At 43.7% G+C, this 19,417-nt stretch overlaps 1 protein-coding gene across 1 annotated transcript in view; it reads right to left on the reverse strand.

Moving 5' to 3' along the window:
• LOC139914312 (coiled-coil domain-containing protein 142-like) overlaps window positions 1-19,057 on the reverse strand; it is a 58,875-nt gene extending 39,818 nt beyond the window's left edge. Inside the window, exons 1-2 of the mRNA XM_078289302.1 lie at window positions 18,939-19,057; window positions 17,139-17,294 (exon numbers count right to left, since the gene is read on the reverse strand). Coding sequence (XP_078145428.1) covers window positions 17,139-17,294; window positions 18,939-19,013 — 231 coding nt within the window. The 5' untranslated portion in view covers window positions 19,014-19,057. The remainder of the gene's footprint in view (window positions 1-17,138; window positions 17,295-18,938) is intronic.
• Window positions 19,058-19,417: the final 360 nt, after the last annotated feature.

Genomic DNA, 19,417 nt, shown 5'->3' on the forward strand with positions numbered 1-19,417 from the left:
AAAAGAATATATCGTCCACAGTCAAACATGTAGAAACAATTTGGTATTCACCACTGGCTATTTTTGCCTTTATGTCATCCATCAGATGTACGAGCTAGCTAGCAGCTAGCCTACATCGCTGTCCTGTCGCCTGTCTGATCAGTGACGTCCCATTATTTGGCCGGATGTGGTCAAAGGTTGTGTCGTAGGCTTTCACAATAAAATAAATCCTGGCGGCTGATTAGGCTTGATAATATTAGCTGATTTAGATGTTAAAAATACTGCACAATCATTTTCATTTCTGATTTCTCCAGGAAAAAAAAACATATGTTTGTTCTCACCCGCTGCCCGCCCGCATTTAGTTCATTTTTACCCGTGCCCATACCCATGAATTTATATAAATATATTTTTTACCCGTTACACAACTTTTGTGTACCCGCGGGTACCCGACCCGGTGCATTACTCTGGGGTCCAAGCACTGACCCTTGAGGTACCCCTGTGGACAAGCAGTGCGATTTAGACACTTCCCCCCTCCAAGACATTCTAAAAGATCTCCCTGAGAGGTAGGACTCAAACCAGCGGAGAGCAGATCCTGAGAAGCCAAGCTCAGCGAGTGTGGAGAGGAGGATTTGGTGGTTAACCGTGTCAAAGGCAGCCGATAGGTCTAGCAACATTAGGACAGAAGACTGACCAGCAGCTCTAGCTGATCGCAGTGTTTCCACTACAGACAAGAGCGCAGTCTCGGTAGAGTGTCCGCGTTTGCCAGACTGGTTAGGATCATACAGGTTATTCTCAGAAAGGAATTCAGAGACTTGATTAAAGACTGTGCGCTCAAGTATCTTGGAAAGGAAGGTGAGGAGTGAAACCAGCCTGTAATTTTCAACCTGAGATGGGTTGAGTGTAGGTTTCCTCAGCAGCAGGGTAACCCAAGCTTGCTTAAAAGCAGTGGGGAACACACCCATTGTAAGTGAGGAGTTGATGATGTGTGTGACTGCAGGGATAAGTGTGGGCGAAATGGCCTGCAGGAGGTTGGAGGGTATGGGGTCCAACGGACAGGTAGTGGGACGAGAGTCAAGCAGAAGCTTGGAGACTTGCTCCTCGGTAAGATGGGAAAATGAGAGGCTGCAGGGTATGGGGTCCAACGGACAGGTAGTGGGACAAGAGTCAAGCAGAAGCTTGGAGACTTGCTCCTCAGTAAGATGGGAAAATGTGAGGAGTGAGGCCTGAGTGAGTGAGTGAGTTAGCTGGCGGCGGCAGACTGAGCTGGTCAGGCTCAGAGAACTGATTACTGATGGCAGAAACCTTATAAGTAAAGAAGGAGGCGAAGAGGTCAGCAGTGAGCAAAGTTGAGGGTGGAGGTGGTGGAGGGTTGAGGAGTGTGTTAAAAGCTGAAAATACTTTTCGAGTGTCTTTGGCGCTGCTGATTTTGTCATGAAAATAAGTGGTCTTGGCACTTTTTAAATGGGAGGAGCATGCAGATAGGAGAGACTGATAGTCACTGAGGTCAGTGGGATCTCTGGACTTGTGCCATTTCCTCTCAGCTGCTCTGAGCCCCGCCCGTTGCTCTCTGATGACACTGGTGAGCCATGGACTAGGGAGGCTGTTATGAGCAGGTTTGGATGAGAGTGGGCAGAGATTGTTTAGAGAGGCGGCTAGCGAGGAGCAGAGTGTGTCTGTAGCCTCATTGACGTGGAGTGAGGAGAATTCATTATAAGGAGGCACAGTAGCAGAGACCTCATTGGAAAGCTGAGCCGGTGTGAGGGAACGGAGGTTTCGTCGGAAGGAGACCATTTGGGGTGGAACGTGAGGATGTTCCGGTAAGGAAACCGTGAATTGAATAAAGAAGTGGTCTGACGGATGTAAGGGCGTGACAGTCCATTTGCTATGGAGCAGTTCCCGCTTTGTGTATGGGAGGGGTGGAGACCTGTTTGAGGTCAAATGAGGACAGAAGTGAAAGGAAGTCAGCCGCTTGGGGTTTGTCAAGATGGATATTCATGTCCCCCATGACAATCAGTGGGGTGCCATCTTCAGGAATGGCTGAGAATAGCATGTCCAGTTCAACTACAAAGTTCCCCAGTAGCCCTGGTGGGCGATATATGACAACCAGAAACAGCTTAACAGGAGCGGTAACCATGATTGCATGGTATTCAAAGGAGGAGTTATTACTTAGAGGAGAAAGCTTAGTAAATTTCCAGTATTTGGAAATGAGGGCACCGGTACCACCTCCACGCCTAACGGAACAAGGTGTGTGGGAAAAGTGTCTGAAAGTGCAGCCGGTGTGGCTGTTTTCTGGACGGATCCAGGTTTCGGTCAGGGCTAGTACCTGAATGTCGGATAGGTTTGCAAGTACTTGGATAAATTCTGTTTTATTTACAGCACACTGACAATTCCATAAGCCAAAAAAAAAAGAGGAGGGAGTAGATGAGGCTTTTCTGAGAGTAGAGGTTCTCAGAATTGCGCTGTCTTTTGTGACTGATGCGTTTTTTCCGGTTACCCTGGATGACAAGGATATATTGTATGGGATGTATATGTATATATACAGTATATATACAGTATGTATATATATATACATACTGTTTATACAGTATGTATATATATATATACGAATACGTATTATTAACATTAATTAACATTAACAATATACCCTATTGTTTTTGTGCTGGTTTATTAGGGTTCATACCCCGAAGGGGTAGAACCCTATTGTGTTTGTGCTGGTTTATTATTATTTGTCTTCCGCTGCGGCTCAAATTCCCGTTAGCTGGAATGAGTGAAAACCATGAAACTTGGCCCAATAACTGGAAGTGACTTGCAAATGCTTCCCGAGAAATATGAGCCCAATCGGCCAGTAGGCGGCGCTGTAATTAAGGCCCAAAAATTTAATTTTGGAAAGGCCATGCCCCTCACAATTATTGAAATGCTGCAGGCTTTGTGATGATGAAACAAGTGTGTGATTGGTCTCACTGCTTTAAACAGAATTAAACTAGCTGAAGTGACTTTGCTCACCTTTGTGAAGCCTGAAACCCGCTCGTTGCTGCTCATGGCTTTAATTTTGGCCGATTGAGCTGCATCCTTCTGTTGAGCGCAAAAAAGGTATGAACCCTGGAATTGCCGCTTGCGGCTATATTTAGGGTTCATACCCCGAAGGGGTAGAACCCTATTGTTTTTGTGCTGGTTAATTAGGGTTCATACCCCGTAGGGGTAGAACCCTATTGTTTTTGTGCTGGTTTATTATTATTATTTGTCTTCCGCTGCGGCTCAAATTCCCGTGAGCTGGAATGAGCGAAAACCACGAAACTTGGCCCAATAACTGGAAGTGACTTGCAAATGCTTCCCGAGAAATATGAGCCCAATCGGCCAGTAGGTGGCGCTGTAATTGAGGCCCAAAAATTCAATTTTGGAAAGGCCACGCCCCTCACACCGTAAGTCCGATTGACTTGAAATTTGACACACAAGTCCAGCTGAATGTGATCTACAAAAATGCCATTTGGACCATAAAGGTCCGCCTAGATGGATTTTTTGCTAATTTGCATAATGTGAAAAACAGTAATGTGACATCTACTTTTTGGATTTTGACCGAATCAACACCAAATTTGGCATACGGCCTTGGGGGACTGCGATACATATTTCTATTATAAATGAGCAAGATCGGTCAAAAAACATGGCCACCATCAACCAAAATATCTTCGCAAAGGGCGGGGCTTAGCAAATATTGGCCATAAGTCATTAACCATTTGTCCGATCATCATAAATCTTGGTAGCAAACTTCAGTCCGTGTTTGGGAATAGGTCTCCCAAAGCATTTTGAGCCCGACCCATAGGGGGCGCCAGACATGCCACAAACGTGTACCTGAAAACCCCGTGTACGGAATTTCACCAAAATTGGTGTGCATGCTCTGGGGGCGAGTATTAACCAAAATCTGAAGTGCCGTATTGATCGGTGTAAGTGGGCGTGGCCTATCACATATTTGTTCATAACTCGAGATGCTTTTGAGCAATCCCGATTAAACTCACCGGAGACATCCTGCGCTATCTCCTGAACATACACACTAAGTTTTGTTCAAATCCGATGGAGGGGGGACAAATGGCGGAACTTTGAGTGCGCAATTATTGAAATGCTGCAGGCTTTGTGATGATGAAACAAGTGTGTGAATGGTCTCGCTCCTTCTTTAAACAGAATTAAACTAGCTTAAGTGACCTTTGTGAAGCCTGAAACCCGCTCGTTGCTGCTCGCAGCTTTAATTTTGGACGATTGAGCTGCTTCCTTCTGTTGAGCGCAAAAAAGGCATGAACCCTGGAATTGCCGCTTGCGGCTGTATTTATTATTTGTCTTCCGCCGCGGCTCAAATTCCCGTGAGCTGGAATGAGCGAAAACCACAAAACTTGGCCCAATAACTGTAAATGTCTTGCAAATGCTTCCCGAGAAATATGAGCCCAATCGGCCTCATGGTGGCGCTGTAATTAAGGCCCAAAAATGCGATTTTCGAAAGGCCACGGTCCTCACACTGTAAGTCCGATTGACTTGAAATTTGACACGCAAGTCCAGCTGAGTGTGCTCTACAAAAAAGCCTCTTGGACCATAAAGGTCCGCCATGATGGATTTTTTGCTAATTTGCATAATGTGAAAAACAGTAATGTGACATCTACTTTTTGGATTTTGACCGAATCAACACCAAATTTGGTATACTGCCTTGGGGGACTGCGATACACATTTCTATTATAAATGAGCAAGATCGGTCGAAAAACATGGCCGCCATCAACCAAAATATCTTCGCAAAGGGCGGGGCTTAGCGAATATTGTCCATAACTCATTAACCATTTGTCCAATCATCATAAATCTTGGTAGCTACCTTCAGTCCGTGTTTGGGAATAGGTCTCCCAAAGCATTTTGAGCTCGACCCACAGGGGGCGCCACAAATGCCACAAACGTGTACCTGAAAACCCCGTGGACGGAATTTCACCAAAATTGGTGTGCATGCTCTGGGGGCGAGTATTAACCAAAATCTGAAGTGCTGTATTGATCGGTGCAGGTGGGCGTGGCCTATCACATATTTGCTCATAACTCAAGATGCCTTTGAGCAATCCTGATTAAACTCACTGGAGACATCCTGCGCTGTCTCCTGAACATACACACCGAGTTTTGTTCAAATCCGATGGAGGGGGGATGAATGGCGGAACTTTGAGTGCGCAATTATTGAAATGCTGCAGGCTTTGTGATGATGAAACAAGTGTGTGATTGGTCTCGCTCCTTTAAACAGAATTAAACTAGCTGAAGTGACTTTGCTCACCTTTGTGAAGCGTGAAACCCGCTCGTTGCTGCTTGCGGCTTTAATTTTGGCTGATTGAGCTGCTTCCTTCTGTTGAGCGCAAAAAAGGTATGAACACTCGAATTGCCGCTTTTTGTTCCAATTATTATTATTATTAGGGGTCCTAGCACGTAGTGCTGGGAACCCTATTGTTTTTGTTCCGATTATTATTAGGGCCCGAGCACCGACCGGTGCGAAGCCCTATTGAAATGCAAAGAATTATTATTAGGGCCCGAGCACCGACCGGTGCGAGGACCTATTGTATTTCAAGGAATTATTATTAGGGCCCGAGCACCGACCGGTGCGAGGACCTATTGTAATGCAAGGAATTATTATTATTAGGGCCCGAGCACCGTCCGGTGCGAGGACCTATTGTATTTCAAGGAATTATTAGGGCCCGAGCACCGACCGGTGCAAGGACCTATTGTAATGCAAGGAATTATTATTAGGGCCCGAGCACCGTCCGGTGCGAGGACCTATTGTATTTCAAGGAATTATTATTAGGGCCCGAGCACCGACCAGTGCGAAGCCCTATTGATATGCAAGGAATTATTAGGGCCCGAGCACCGTCCGGTGCGAGGACCTATTGTATTTCAAGGAATTATTATTATTAGGGCCCGAGCACCGACCGGTGCGAGGACCTATTGTAATGCAAGGAATTATTATTAGGGCCCGAGCACCGACCGGTGCGAGGACCTATTGTAATGCAAGGAATTATTATTATTAGGGCCGAAGCACCGACCGGTGCGAGGACCTATTGTAATGCAAGGAATTATTTTTTTTTTAGGGCCCGAGCACCGACCGGTGCGAGGACCTATTGTAATGCAAGGAATTATTAGGGCCCGAGCACCGACCGGTGCGAGGACCTATTGTAATGCAAGGAATTATTATTAGGGCCCGAGCACCGTCCGGTGCGAGGACCTATTGTAATGCAAGGAATTATTATTAGGGCCCGAGCACCGACCGGTGCGAGGACCTATTGTAATGCAAGGAATTATTAGGGCCCCAGCACCGACCGGTGCGAGGACCTATTGTAATGCAAGGAATTATCAGGGGCAGATGGGGCAGATAGGTCCCGAGCACCGTCCGGTGCGAGGACCTATTGTATTTCAAGGAATTATTAGGGCCCGAGCACCGACCGGTGCGAGGACCTATTGTAATGCAAGGAATTATTAGGGCCCGAGCACCGACCGGTGCGAGGACCTATTGAAATGCAAGGAATTATTATTATTATTTTTCCCTCCAATGAATCGCAGTTTTGAGGGCCTAAAGCTGCTCCAAAACTCACCAAACTTTGCACACGCGTCAGAAGTGGTGAAAAATTACGTATTTTATGGGTGTCGCGCATGGGTGTGGAAAAATGGCTCAATAGCGCCCCCTACAAAATTTCAAAAAAATACTCATCGCTCTACGTTTCACCTATATGTACGAAATTTGGTTGGCACATGTATCATGTCCAGACTTACAAAAAACATCAATAGGTGCCATGACCTAAACCCAACAGGAAGTCAGCCATTTTGAATTGATTGTGGCATTTTTGTGCGTTTTTGCCCATTTACAGGGGTCATACTTTAACGAACTCCTCCTAGACGGTTTATCGGATCCACCTCAAACTTGCTCAGCGTATATAACACACCTTGACGATGAAAAGTTGGTAAAAGCTTGAGTTTTCCTGGAACGGCGTGGGCGTGGCGAGGCGTCGAATTTCCATGTTTCGCCACGAAACAGGAAGTGGTTTGTAACTCCATTGTACATAGTCAAATCTGCCCCAAACTTCACATGTTTGCTAAGTGTCACAGTCTGAACACATCTAAAGGCCAATATTCAGTTATAGTCATGGGCGGGGCGTCGCATTTCCATGTTTCGCCACGAAACAGGAAGTGGTTTGTAACTCCATTGTACATGGTCAAATCTGCCCCAAACTTCACATGTTTGCTAAGTGTCACAGTCTGAACACATCTAAAGGCCAATATTCAGTTATAGTCATGGGCGGGGCGTCGAATTTCCATGTTTCGCCACGAAACAGGAAGTGGTTTGTAACTCCACTGTACATGGTCAAATCTGCCCCAAACTTCACATGTTTGATGAGTGTCATGGCCTCAAGACATCGACATGGCAATATTCAGTTATAGTCATAGCGCCACCTACTGGCAAAACAGGAAGTGGTTTGTATCTCGGCTGTACGTGGTCAAATCTGCCCCAAACTTCACATTTTTTATGAGAGTCCTGGCCTCAACATTTCTACATGCCAATATTCTGTTATAGTCATAGCGCCACCTACTGGCAACACAGGAAATGGCTTGTAACTCGGCTGTACATGGTCTAATCTGACCCAAACTTCACATGTTTGATGACAGTCCCAGCCTGAACAAATCTACATGGCAATATTTAGTCATAGTCATAGCGCCACCTACTGGCAACACAGGAAATGACACGTTATATACAAAAAATCAGAGCCGCGTCTACAGGTCGTTGTCCAGCAACGACGCCGCGGCTGCGGCACACCCCGACATGCGCGAAGTGCGAGGGCCCGATCATCGCTGCTTGCAGCTTTAATTATTATTATTATTATTTTTCTGCCGAATGAATCGCATTTTTGAGGGGCTAAAGGTGCTGGAAAAGTTGCGAAAATTTGCACATACGTCAGAAGTGCTGAAAAATTACGTATTTTATGGGTCTCGCGCATGGGTGTGGCAAAATGGCTCAATAGCGCCCCCTACAAAATTTCAAAATAATACTCATCGCTCTACGTTTGATCTACATGTACGAAATTTGGTAGGCACATGTATCATGTCCAGACCTACAAAAAACGTCAATAGGTGCCATGACCTAAACCCAACAGGAAGTCAGCCATTTTGAATTGATTGTGGCATTTTTGTGCGTTTTTGCCCATTTACAGGGGTCATACTTTAACGAACTCCTCCTAGACGGTTAATCGGATCCACCTCAAACTTGCTCAGCGTATATAACAGACCTTGACGATGAAAAGTTATTAAAAGCTTGAGTTTTCCTCGAACGGCGTGGGCGTGGCGAGGCGTCGAATTTCCATGTTTCGCCACGAAACAGGAAGTGCTTTGTAACTCGGCCGTACATGGTCAAATCTGGCCCAAACTTCACATGTTTGATAAGTGTCATGGCCTCAAGACATCAACATGGCAAAATTCAGTTATAGTCATAGCGCCACCTTCTGGCAAAACAGGAAGTGGTTTGTAACTCCACTGTACATGGTCACATCTGCCCCAAACTTCACATGTTTGATAAGTGTCCCGGCCTCAACATTTCTACATGCCAATTTTCAATCACAGTCATAGCGCCACCTACTGGCAACACAGGAAGTGCTCTGTAACTCCACCGTATATGGTCAAATCTGCCCCAAACTTCACATGTTTGATGACACTCCCGGCATGAAGACATCGACATGCCAATATTCAGTTATGGTCATAGCGCCACCTACTGGCAACACAGGAAGTGGTTTGTAACTCGGCTGTACGTGGTCAAATCTGCCCCAAACTTCACACGTTTGATGAGACTCCCGGCCTCAACACATCTACAGGCCAATTTTCAATCATAGTCGTAGCGCCACCTACTGGCAAAAGGAAATGACATGTTTTATAATGAAAATTCAGAGTCACGTCGACCGGTCGGTGTCCAGTAACGACGCCGCGGCTGCGGCACACCCCAACGTGCGCGAAGTGCGAGGGCCCGATCATCGCTGCTTGCAGCTTTAATTAGGGCCCGAGCACCGTCCGGTGCGAGGACCTATTGTATTTCAAGGAATTATTATTATTATTATTATTTTTCTTTGTAAAAAAAAAACGCATTTTTGAGGGGCTAAACGTGCTCGGAAAGTTGCGAAACTTTGCACACACGTCAGAAGTGGTGAAAAATTACATATTTTATGGGTCTTGCGCATGGGTTTGGCTAAATGGCTCAATAGCGCCCCCTACAAAATTTCAAAAAAATACTCATCGCTCTACGTTTCACCTACATGTACCAAATTTGGTAGGCACATGTATCATGTCCAGACCTATAAAAAACATCAATACGTGCCATGACCTAAACCCAACAGGAAGTCAGCCATTTTGAATTGATTGTGCCATTTTTGTGCGTTTTTGCCCATTTACAGGGTTCATACTTTAACGAACTCCTCCTAGACGGTTAATCGGATCAACCTCAAACTTGCGCAGCGTATATAACAGACCTTGACGATGAAAAATTGTTAAAAGCTTGAGTTTTCCTCGAACGGCGTGGGCGTGGCGAGGCGTCGAATTTCCATGTTTCGCCACGAAACAGGAAGTGCTATGTAACTCCACTGTACATGGTCAAATCTGCCCCAAACTTCACGTTTGATAAGTGTCACAGTCTGAACACATCTAAAGGCCAATATTCAGTTATAGTCATAGCGCCACCTACTGGCAAAACAGGAAGTGGTTTGTATCTCGGCTGTACGTGGTCAAATCTGCCCCAAACTTCACATTTTTTATGAGAGTCCTGGCCTCAACATTTCTACATGCCAATATTCTGTTATAATCATAGCGCCACCTACTGGCAACACAGGAAATGGCTTGTAACTCGGCTGTACGTGGTCTACTCTGACCCAAACTTCACATGTTTGATGACAGTCCCAGCCTGAACAAATCTACATGGCAATATTTAGTCATAGTCACAGCGCCACCTACTGGCAACACAGGAAGTGGTTTGTAACTCGGCTGTACGTGGTCAAATCTGCCCCAAACTTCACATGTTTGCTTAGTGTCCCAGCCTGAACACATCCACAGGCCAATATTCAGTTATAGACATAGCGCCACCTACTGGCAACACAGGAAATGACACGTTATATACAGAAAATCAGAGCCGCGTCTACAGGTCGGTGTCCAGCAACGATGCCGCGGCTGCGGCACACCCCGACATGCGCGAAGTGCGAGGGCCCGATCATCGCTGCTTGCAGCTTTAATTATTATTATTTTTCCCTCCAATGAATCGCATTTTTGAGGGCCTAAACGTGCTCGAAAACTTGTGCAACTTTGCACACGCCTCAGAAGTGGTGAAAAATTATATATTTTACGGGTCTCGCGCATGGGTGTGGCAAAATGGCTCAATAGCGCCCCCTACAAAATTTCAAAAAAATACTCATCGCTCTACGTTTCACCTACATGTACCAAATTTGGTAGGCACATGTATCATGTCCAGATCTACAAAAAACGTCAATAGCTGCCATGACCTAAACCCAACAGGAAGTCAGCCATTTTGAATTGATTGTGGCATTTTTGTGCGTTTTTGCCCATTTACAGGGGTCATACTTTAACGAACTCCTCCTAGACGGTTAATCGGATCAACCTCAAACTTGCGCAGCGTATATAACAGACCTTGACGATGAAAAATTGTTAAAAGCTTGAGTTTTCCTCCAACGGCGTGGGCGTGGCGAGGCGTCGAATTTCCATGTTTCGCCACGAAACAGGAAGTGCTATGTAACTCCACTGTACATGGTCAAATCTGCCCCAAACTTCACATGTTTGATAAGTGTCACAGTCTGAACACATCTAAAGGCCAATATTCAGTTATAGTCATGGGCGGGGCGTCGCATTTCCATGTTTCGCCACAAAACAGGAAGTGCTTTGTAACTCCACTGTACATGGTCAAGTCTGCCCCAAACTTCACATGTTTGCTAAGTGTCACAGTCTGAACACATCTAAAGGCCAATATTCAGTTATAGTCATGGGCGGGGCGTCGAATTTCCATGTTTCGCCACGAAACAGGAAGTGGTTTGTAACTCCACTGTACATGGTCAAATCTGCCCCAAACTTCACATGTTTGCTAAGTGTCACAGTCTGAACACATCTAAAGGCCAATATTCAGTTATAGTCATGGGCGGGGCGTCGCATTTCCATGTTTCGCCACGAAACAGGAAGTGCTTTGTAACTCCACTGTACATGGTCAAATCTGCCCCAAACTTCACATGTTTGCTAAGTGTCACAGTCTGAACACATCTAAAGGCCAATATTCCGTTACAGTCATAGCACCACCAACTGGCAACACAGGAAATGGTTTGGAACTCGGCTGTACATGGTCACATCTGCCCCAAACTTCACATGTTTGAAGACACTCCCGGCATGAAGACATCGACATGCCAATATTCAGTTATGGTCATAGCGCCACCTACTGGCAACACAGGAAGTGGTTTGTAACTTGGCTGTACGTGGTCAAATCTGCCCCAAACTACACACGTTTGATGAGACTCCCGGCCTCAACACATCTACAGGCCAATTTTCAATCATAGTCATAGCGCCACCTACTGGCAAAAGGAAATGACATGTTTTATAATGAAAATTCAGAGTCACGTCGACCGGTCGGTGTCCAGTAACGACGCCGCGGCTGCGGCACACCCCGACGTGCGCGAAGTGCGAGGGCCCGATCATCGCTGCTTGCAGCTTTAATTAGGGCCCGAGCACCGACCGGTGCGAGGACCTATTGAAATGCAAGGAATTATTATTATTATTTTTCCCTCCAATGAATCGCAGTTTTGAGGGCCTAAACGTGCTCCAAAACTCACCAAACTTTGCACACGCCTCAGAAGTGGTGAAAAAATTGATATTTTACTGGTCTTGCGCATGGGTGTGGAAAAATGCCTCAATAGCGCCCCCTACAAATTTCAAAAAAATACTCATCGCTCTACGTTTCACCTACATGTACGAAATTTGGTAGGCACATGTATCATGTCCAGACTTACAAAAAACATCAATAGGTGCCATGACCTAAACCCAACAGGAAGTCAGCCATTTTTAATTCATTGTGGCATTTTTGTGTGTTTTTGCCCATTTACAGGGGTCATACTTTAACGAACTCCTCCTAGACGGTTAATCGGATCCACCTCAAACTTGCTCAGCGTACATAACAGACATTGACGATGAAAAGTTGGTAAAAGCTTGAGTTTTCCTCCAACAGTGTGGGCGTGGCCTGGCGTCGAATTTCCATGTTTCGCCATGAAACAGGAAGTGCCTGTAACTTCACTGTACGTGGTCACATCTGCCCCAAACTTCACAGGTTTGATAAGTGTCCCGGCCTCAACATTTCTACATGCCGATTTTCAATCACAGTCATAGCGCCACCTACTGGCAAAACAGGAAGTGCCTGTAACTCCACCGTACATGGTCACATCTGCCCCAAACTTCACAGGTTTGATAAGTGTCCCGGCCTCAACATTTCTACAGGCCAATATTCAATCACAGTCATAGCGCCACCTGCTGGCAACACAGGAAGTGGTTTGTAACTCGGCTGTACGTGGTCAAATCTGCCCCAAACTTCACGTTTGATGAGACTCCCGGCCTGAACACATCTACAGGCCAATTTTCAATCATAGTCATAGCGCCACCTACTGGCAAAAGGAAATGACTTGTTTTATACTGAAAATTCAGAGCCGCGTCGACCGGTCGGTGTCCAGTAATGATGCCGCGGCTGCGGCACACCCCGACGTGCACGAAGTGCGAGGGCCCGATCATCGCTGCTTGCAGCTTTAATTATTATTATATTTCCCTCCAATGAATCGCATTTTTAAGGGGCTAAAGGTGCTCGGATAGTTGCGAAACTTTGCACATGCCTCACAAGTGCTGAAAAATTTTATATTTTATGGGTCTTGCACATGGGTGTGGCAAAATGGCTCAATAGCGCCCCCTACAAAATTTCAAATAAATACCCGTCGCGCTACGTTTCACCTACATGTACGAAATTTGCCAGGCACATGTATCATGTCCGGACTTAAAAAAAAGGTCAATGGGTGCCATGACCTAAACCCAACAGGAAGTCAGCCATTTTGCATTTATTGTGGCATTTTTGGCCATTTACAGGGGTCATACTTTAACGAACTCCTCCTAGGAGGTTAATCGGATCCACCTCAAACTTGGTCAGCGTATATAACAGACCTTGACGATGAAAAGTTATCAAAAGCTTGAGTTTACGTCCAACGGTGTGGGCGTGGCGACGCGTCGAATTTCCATGTTTCGCCACGAAACAGGAAGTGCTATGTAACTCGACTGTACATGGTCAAATCTGCCCCAAACTTCACATGTTTGATAAGTGTCATGGCCTCAAGACATCGACATGGCAATATTCAGTTATAGTCATAGCGCCACCTACTGGCAAAACAGGAAGTGGTTTGTAACTCCACTGTACATGGTCAAATCTGCCCCAAACTTCACATGTTTGATAAGTGTCATGGCTTCAAAACATCGACATGGCAATATTCAGTTATAGTCATAGCGCCACCTACTGGCAAAACAGGAAGTGGTTTGTAACTCCACTGTACATGGTCAAATCTGCCCCAAACTTCACATGTTTGATAAGTGTCAAGGCCTCAAGACATTGACATGGCAATATTCAGTTATAGTCATAGCGCCACCTACTGGCAAAACAGGAAGTGGTTTGTAACTCCACTGTACATGGTCAAATCTGCCCCAAACTTCACGTTTGATAAGTGTCATGGCTTCAAGACATCGACATGGCAATATTCAGTTATAGTCATAGCGCCACCTACTGGCAAAACAGGAAGTGGTTTGTAACTCCACTGTACATGGTCAAATCTGCCCCAAACTTCACATGTTTGATGAGAGTCCCGGCCTGAAGACATCTACAAGCCAATTTTGAATCATAGTCATAGCGCCACCTACTGGCAACAGAGGAAGTGGCTTGTAACTCGACTGTACATGGTCAAATCTGCCCCAAACTTCACATGTTTGATAAGTGCCCCGGCCTGAAGACATCTACATGCCAATATTCAGTTATAGTCATAGCGCCACCTACTGGCAACACAGGAAGTGCTCTGTAACTCCACCGTACATGGTCAAATCTGCCCCAAACTTCACACGATTGATGACAGTCCTGCCCTGAAGACATCTACAAGCCGATTTTAAATCATAGTCATAGCGCCACCTACTGGCAAAAGGAAATGACATGTTTTATACTGAAAATTCAGAGCCGCATCGACCGGTCAGTGTCCAGTAACGCCGCCGCGGCTGCAGCACACCCCAACGTGCGCAAAGTGCGAGGGCCCAATCATCGCTGCTTGCAGCTTTAATTATTATTATTATTATTACTATTATTATTATTATTATTATTATTATTAGGGTCCAAGCACGTAGTGCTGGGAACCCTATTGTTTTTGTTCCGATTATTATTATTAGGGGTCCTAGCACATAGTGCTGGGAACCCTATTGTTTTTGTTCAGATTATTATTAGGGGTCTTAGCACATAGTGCTGGGAACCCTATTGTTTTTGTTCCGATTATTATTATTATTAGGGGTCCTAGCACGTAGTGCTGGGAACCCTATTGTTTTTGTTCCGATTATTATTATTATTAGGGGTCCTAGCACGTAGTGCTGGGAACCCTATTGTATTTGTTCCAATTATTATTAGGGTCCAAGCACGTTGTGCTGGGAACCCTATTGTATTTGTTACGATTATTAGGAGTCCTAGCACGTAGTGCTGGGAACCCTATTGTTTTTGTTCCGATTATTATTATTATTATTCCCGTGCCCTAAAAGTATCTGGATCTCAGAAACCATAAGCCCCACAGCAGCCAAACTTTCCACATAGGTTGGAAATCTCACCCACTACTCAGGAAACAAAAATTACACCAATCTACCTGATGGTGGCGCTATAACAGCCTACTTCACGTTTTGGTCCATAACTTCTGAACCGTGAGTCATAGAATCAAAATTCCTGGATTCCTTGGATCATTACGCATCTATCCATATAGGCCACGCCCATTTCCATCTACTAGATTTTCCGCCATTTTGAATTTTCGCAAACTCCTCCTAGACCGTTGAGGCAATCATCTCCAAATTTGCCATGCATCATCTCTGGACTCCCATGATTAAAAAACATTAAAAGATATTTGATATTCCATACCGTTTTCATATAATTAGCTTCCAAAGTTTAGTCAAAGGTTGTGGGCGGGGTCTATTTTACAAAAATTGCCGTAACTCATGAGTGCATTGTGCTACCTTCACCAAATTTTGTACACTTGTGCAGATGTCTACTCTGAGGTATAAACCAGAATTTCCTATCATTTTGCCCATAGGGGGCGTTACAGCAACATTTTACATTTTAAATGCCCATAATTCAGTAACTATAAATCATAGAAACAAAATTCTTTTTTTCCTGTATTCCTTAGGTGAAGCCACATCATATTCATAAGCCATAAGCCATTCATTTTGAATTTTCTCAAAAACTTATTTTTGCAAACTCCTCCTACACCGTTGAACCAATCTACTCCAAATTTGGTATGCATCATCTCTGGACTCCCATGATTAAAAAACATTAAAAGATATTTGGTACTCCATATCGTTTGGCCACAATACGCCAATCAATTTCATGCCATGGCACATATTTGACAAAATGAGCCATAACCCATGATTGCTTTGTGCTATCTTCACTGAATCTGGTACATATCTACTCTGAGGAAATGTGCAATATTTGGTGTCTATATCTCACATTTAACCCAGAGGTCACCAGGTGCTAGGACCCCGTCACTGCCGCCTACGGCTATATTTGTACTTGTTTTCCTTGGTACTGTTCTGCCAGTTGCTGCTGTGGCACCTGAATTTCCCCAAGGGGATTAATAAAGTGCTATCTTATCTTATCTTATCTTATCTTATCTTATCTACCAGTTTTTTTGACGAGGATACTTCATACAGCACACCATACATTTGTTACGGCCCCATGTAGCAACTCAGCGCTCTGCAAGTCCACGCAGTCATTGACATTTCTGTTATTCAAAGTTCATAATTCAGTTTTCTCAGATAGTTACATTGTCGCCTTTTATTACCCATCTCTTATATCTTCCATCCTTCTCCATTATTATCATATGCTCATCTATTTGTGTATTACTATTCATTCATCACCACAATTCAATTGAAGATATACCTCTTATATTCTTTATGTTTACTTGTTTCATTGATTGTGTGCCTTAGTCTAGTAATAAATATATTCCTTTGCATAAAGACATCTCCTGTGTTCATTGTTTTAAATTCAAGCAAGCTTGGAATTCAGTCCTTCAGATGAGACCTGTTGATTTTCCATTCTTTAATTATCATTGAACCTTACTTTAAAGAGTAACTAAACCCCACCCAAATCTGTGATGAAACCTGACACCTAATGCACCTAATGAGTAGGGTACTGAACTGGTCATCTGCTATTGGCTGGTCTTTGTGCCAGGTGATGTCCTCTATAGAGTACAACAGGTGGTGACATCACGGATGGCCAGTTCAGTACCCTACTTTTCACCATTAGGTGTCAGGCTTCACCAAAGATTTGGGTTTGGGGTTTAGTTACTCTTTAAATTACATTGATCTCAGACACCATCAATAACTACTCACACTACTGTCATTTCCTGTAATTGGTTCGGATTACATTATCAATCCTAATGAACCGCACCACTATTAGCTTGAAAGAGGACTGAGACCTGCAGTTACAGTTCAGAAATTTGGTGCCACTTTGAATGACACTGTTCACACCAGTTTGAATGACACTGTTCACACCTGGCCAAATGAACCAAACTAAAGGAGTAAACACTCCAGAGTTCAAATAAACCACTCCAAACATGCTTGGTGTGAACGCACCAAAATAAGTAGTCTCTTTTATCCAAAAAAGTGAAAAGCCTGTATTTAAAAATGCAGCGTTGCTCCTCCACACAGCTCAAACTGCTGGGATACCATATACCCTTTCAAACCCAAACCAAGCACTGCTTTGCTCATTGCTTAGCAAGACAAAGAATAGAAAACAAACAAGATTTACTGGGGCCAACTTTCATGAAGAGAAGGTCAAATTTCATAGTGAGATTTGGACAATAAGCCATACTAGGCACCTGTAACTCAGAGACAGCCATGCGAAGTGCTCCAATTTGCTGCCTCAGCAAAACCTGATGGTGGTGATGATGAATGTAGTGATGAAGATCATTATCTCCATCCATCACCACGGACTCAGTTTGCTGCAGAAGCCTCTCTAATGACACTCTCAGCACCTACAGAGACAGAAACGAGACAGAAACACACACCCCTTTTACAACTGGTGCATTTGATTTCGGGGATTTTTGATGTTGAAACCAGTGTTCCATCTCTCTGTTCTACATTAGGTCAATTTCTGCATTAATTTGTAGTACGGATCTGTTTCAGGAGGCATATTTTATTTAGAACTGACAGCTGTTCTAAAAAGTCCTATATTTTATGTATGGCATTGTATTTCTGTATTTTCATACGTCCCTTGACCTTTTTCATCCATATCAAAGAATGTAAAGAGTTTAAATTACAACTACCCAACAAGTCAAATAATTTTGAATGTCCTGTAAGACTATAAGATGTGTAAGACCACTTTGGCTAACATGCAGCTTGTCTTAAGTCATTTTTTTTTTCTTTAGCTGTTCATACTTTGGCTGCTAAGAAATAGGCTAGTGAAATTTTAGATCTACTAGTCATGGTGGCTAGATGAAAACTTAGTTTTATGTGCTATGATAATTCAATTCTATTGATTTTGCAACTTTGATACAGTCTTATAAATCTACAGGTAGCAAATTAGTTGACAGTGCTGAAAATAAAATAAAAGTTAAATAGGAATAACAACTGCACAGAATAAGGGAGTAACAGCAAGACTTTGACACTTCTTATTTATTATTATTTTAAAGGAATGAAAAAGGAATAGAATCAGGTTGATATTTATTATTACTGGCTTGTTTTGCTAGAATACCTCCAGTTTCCTGCTTCAATCATGAGGATGCTGAAATGACATAAGGTTGAAAAACACTTGAATTAACTACTATTAAAATTGTTTACAGGGGAATTTCGGGTTAACACTATACTGTACTTGATTCATTTCTCAGTAAAACCACATCCATTAATAGAACAGGCAAAAAAGCGTGAATTGCATGTTTATAGCAGAATGTTCCTCCGTTGCTCTTAATTTTTCCTCAGTAAAACCACAGCCATTGAACACATAGAGCAGGCAAAAGTGGTAATTATACAATCTCAATAGCACTGTATAATGAAGCATAATGTTCCTCTGTTATAAAACAATTACTGAGCTTGTTCAGTGGATAATAATTAAAGATTTGGATCTGGTTATACAAAATTTTGCTTTGTATATGCATTTATGGTAAGTAATTGTTTTATTGGGGAATAACCAAAGAATACCAGAAGAAGTTGCTTCATTATACAGTGCTGTTGAGATTGCACTATATGTGTTCAATCATTTCCATTTTACTGAGGAATAAACAAAGAACAATGGACCTTCTGCTTCATTATACAGTGCTGGTGTCTTGTGTTATCCCATAATTCCCTCTTTTTTTTACCTGTTCTATATGTGCTCAATGGTTGTGGTTTTATAGAGGAACAAATAAAGAACAATGGAAGAACTACATATATGCTTCTGTATAGGCTGCTGTTGGTATGCTGTTCCCCACTTACTCTGTACAGTTGTTGCCGAACTACACTTGACAAAAGTGTGTATTTCTTATTATTGAACCAGTTGGTGGAATTCCTACCATACCTTGCATGCATCCATGCTGGTATTAACAAACAACAGGCTTTTTCAGTATCATGATGATGTTTTGTGATAGTCTTGATCCCCAAAGGAGAAAATCTTTTTTATTTATGTACATGAATGAGTAACCCACCTTGAGGTCTCCCTGTGTGATCAGCAGGAACTTGTTGAGGCTCCATGAGGAGAGGAACTGGTAGGATTTAGACATCACCCACACTGTAGATGACTGCACTGAGGTTAACACTAGGTTAACAGTAGATCTATGGAGACTTAACCTGGAGGGGCAGGTGCTAACAGGACCTGAGGAGAGAGAGAGACAGAGGCTGGGCACATTGTGACCATCTTCACAAAAGTGGATACTAGATCATAGGTGCTTCTGTTGGGGCCCCACATTATAATAGTGCTGGTATGTTTCAATGAGCCTTCAATGAGATCATTTACAGTCACTGAGTTATGGACATTTACATTTTAAAAGGTTGCTATAGCGCCCCCTATAGGCGAAATGACACCCAATTGCACATTACCTCAGAGTATATACCTGCACAAGTGTACCAAATTTGGTTAAGATAGGTTCAATGCGTTCATGAGTTATGGCAATAATTGTAAACACAA

Source organism: Centroberyx gerrardi, chromosome 16 (genome assembly GCF_048128805.1).
Source record: "Centroberyx gerrardi isolate f3 chromosome 16, fCenGer3.hap1.cur.20231027, whole genome shotgun sequence".
NCBI classification, from domain to species: Eukaryota; Metazoa; Chordata; class Actinopteri; order Beryciformes; family Berycidae; genus Centroberyx; species Centroberyx gerrardi.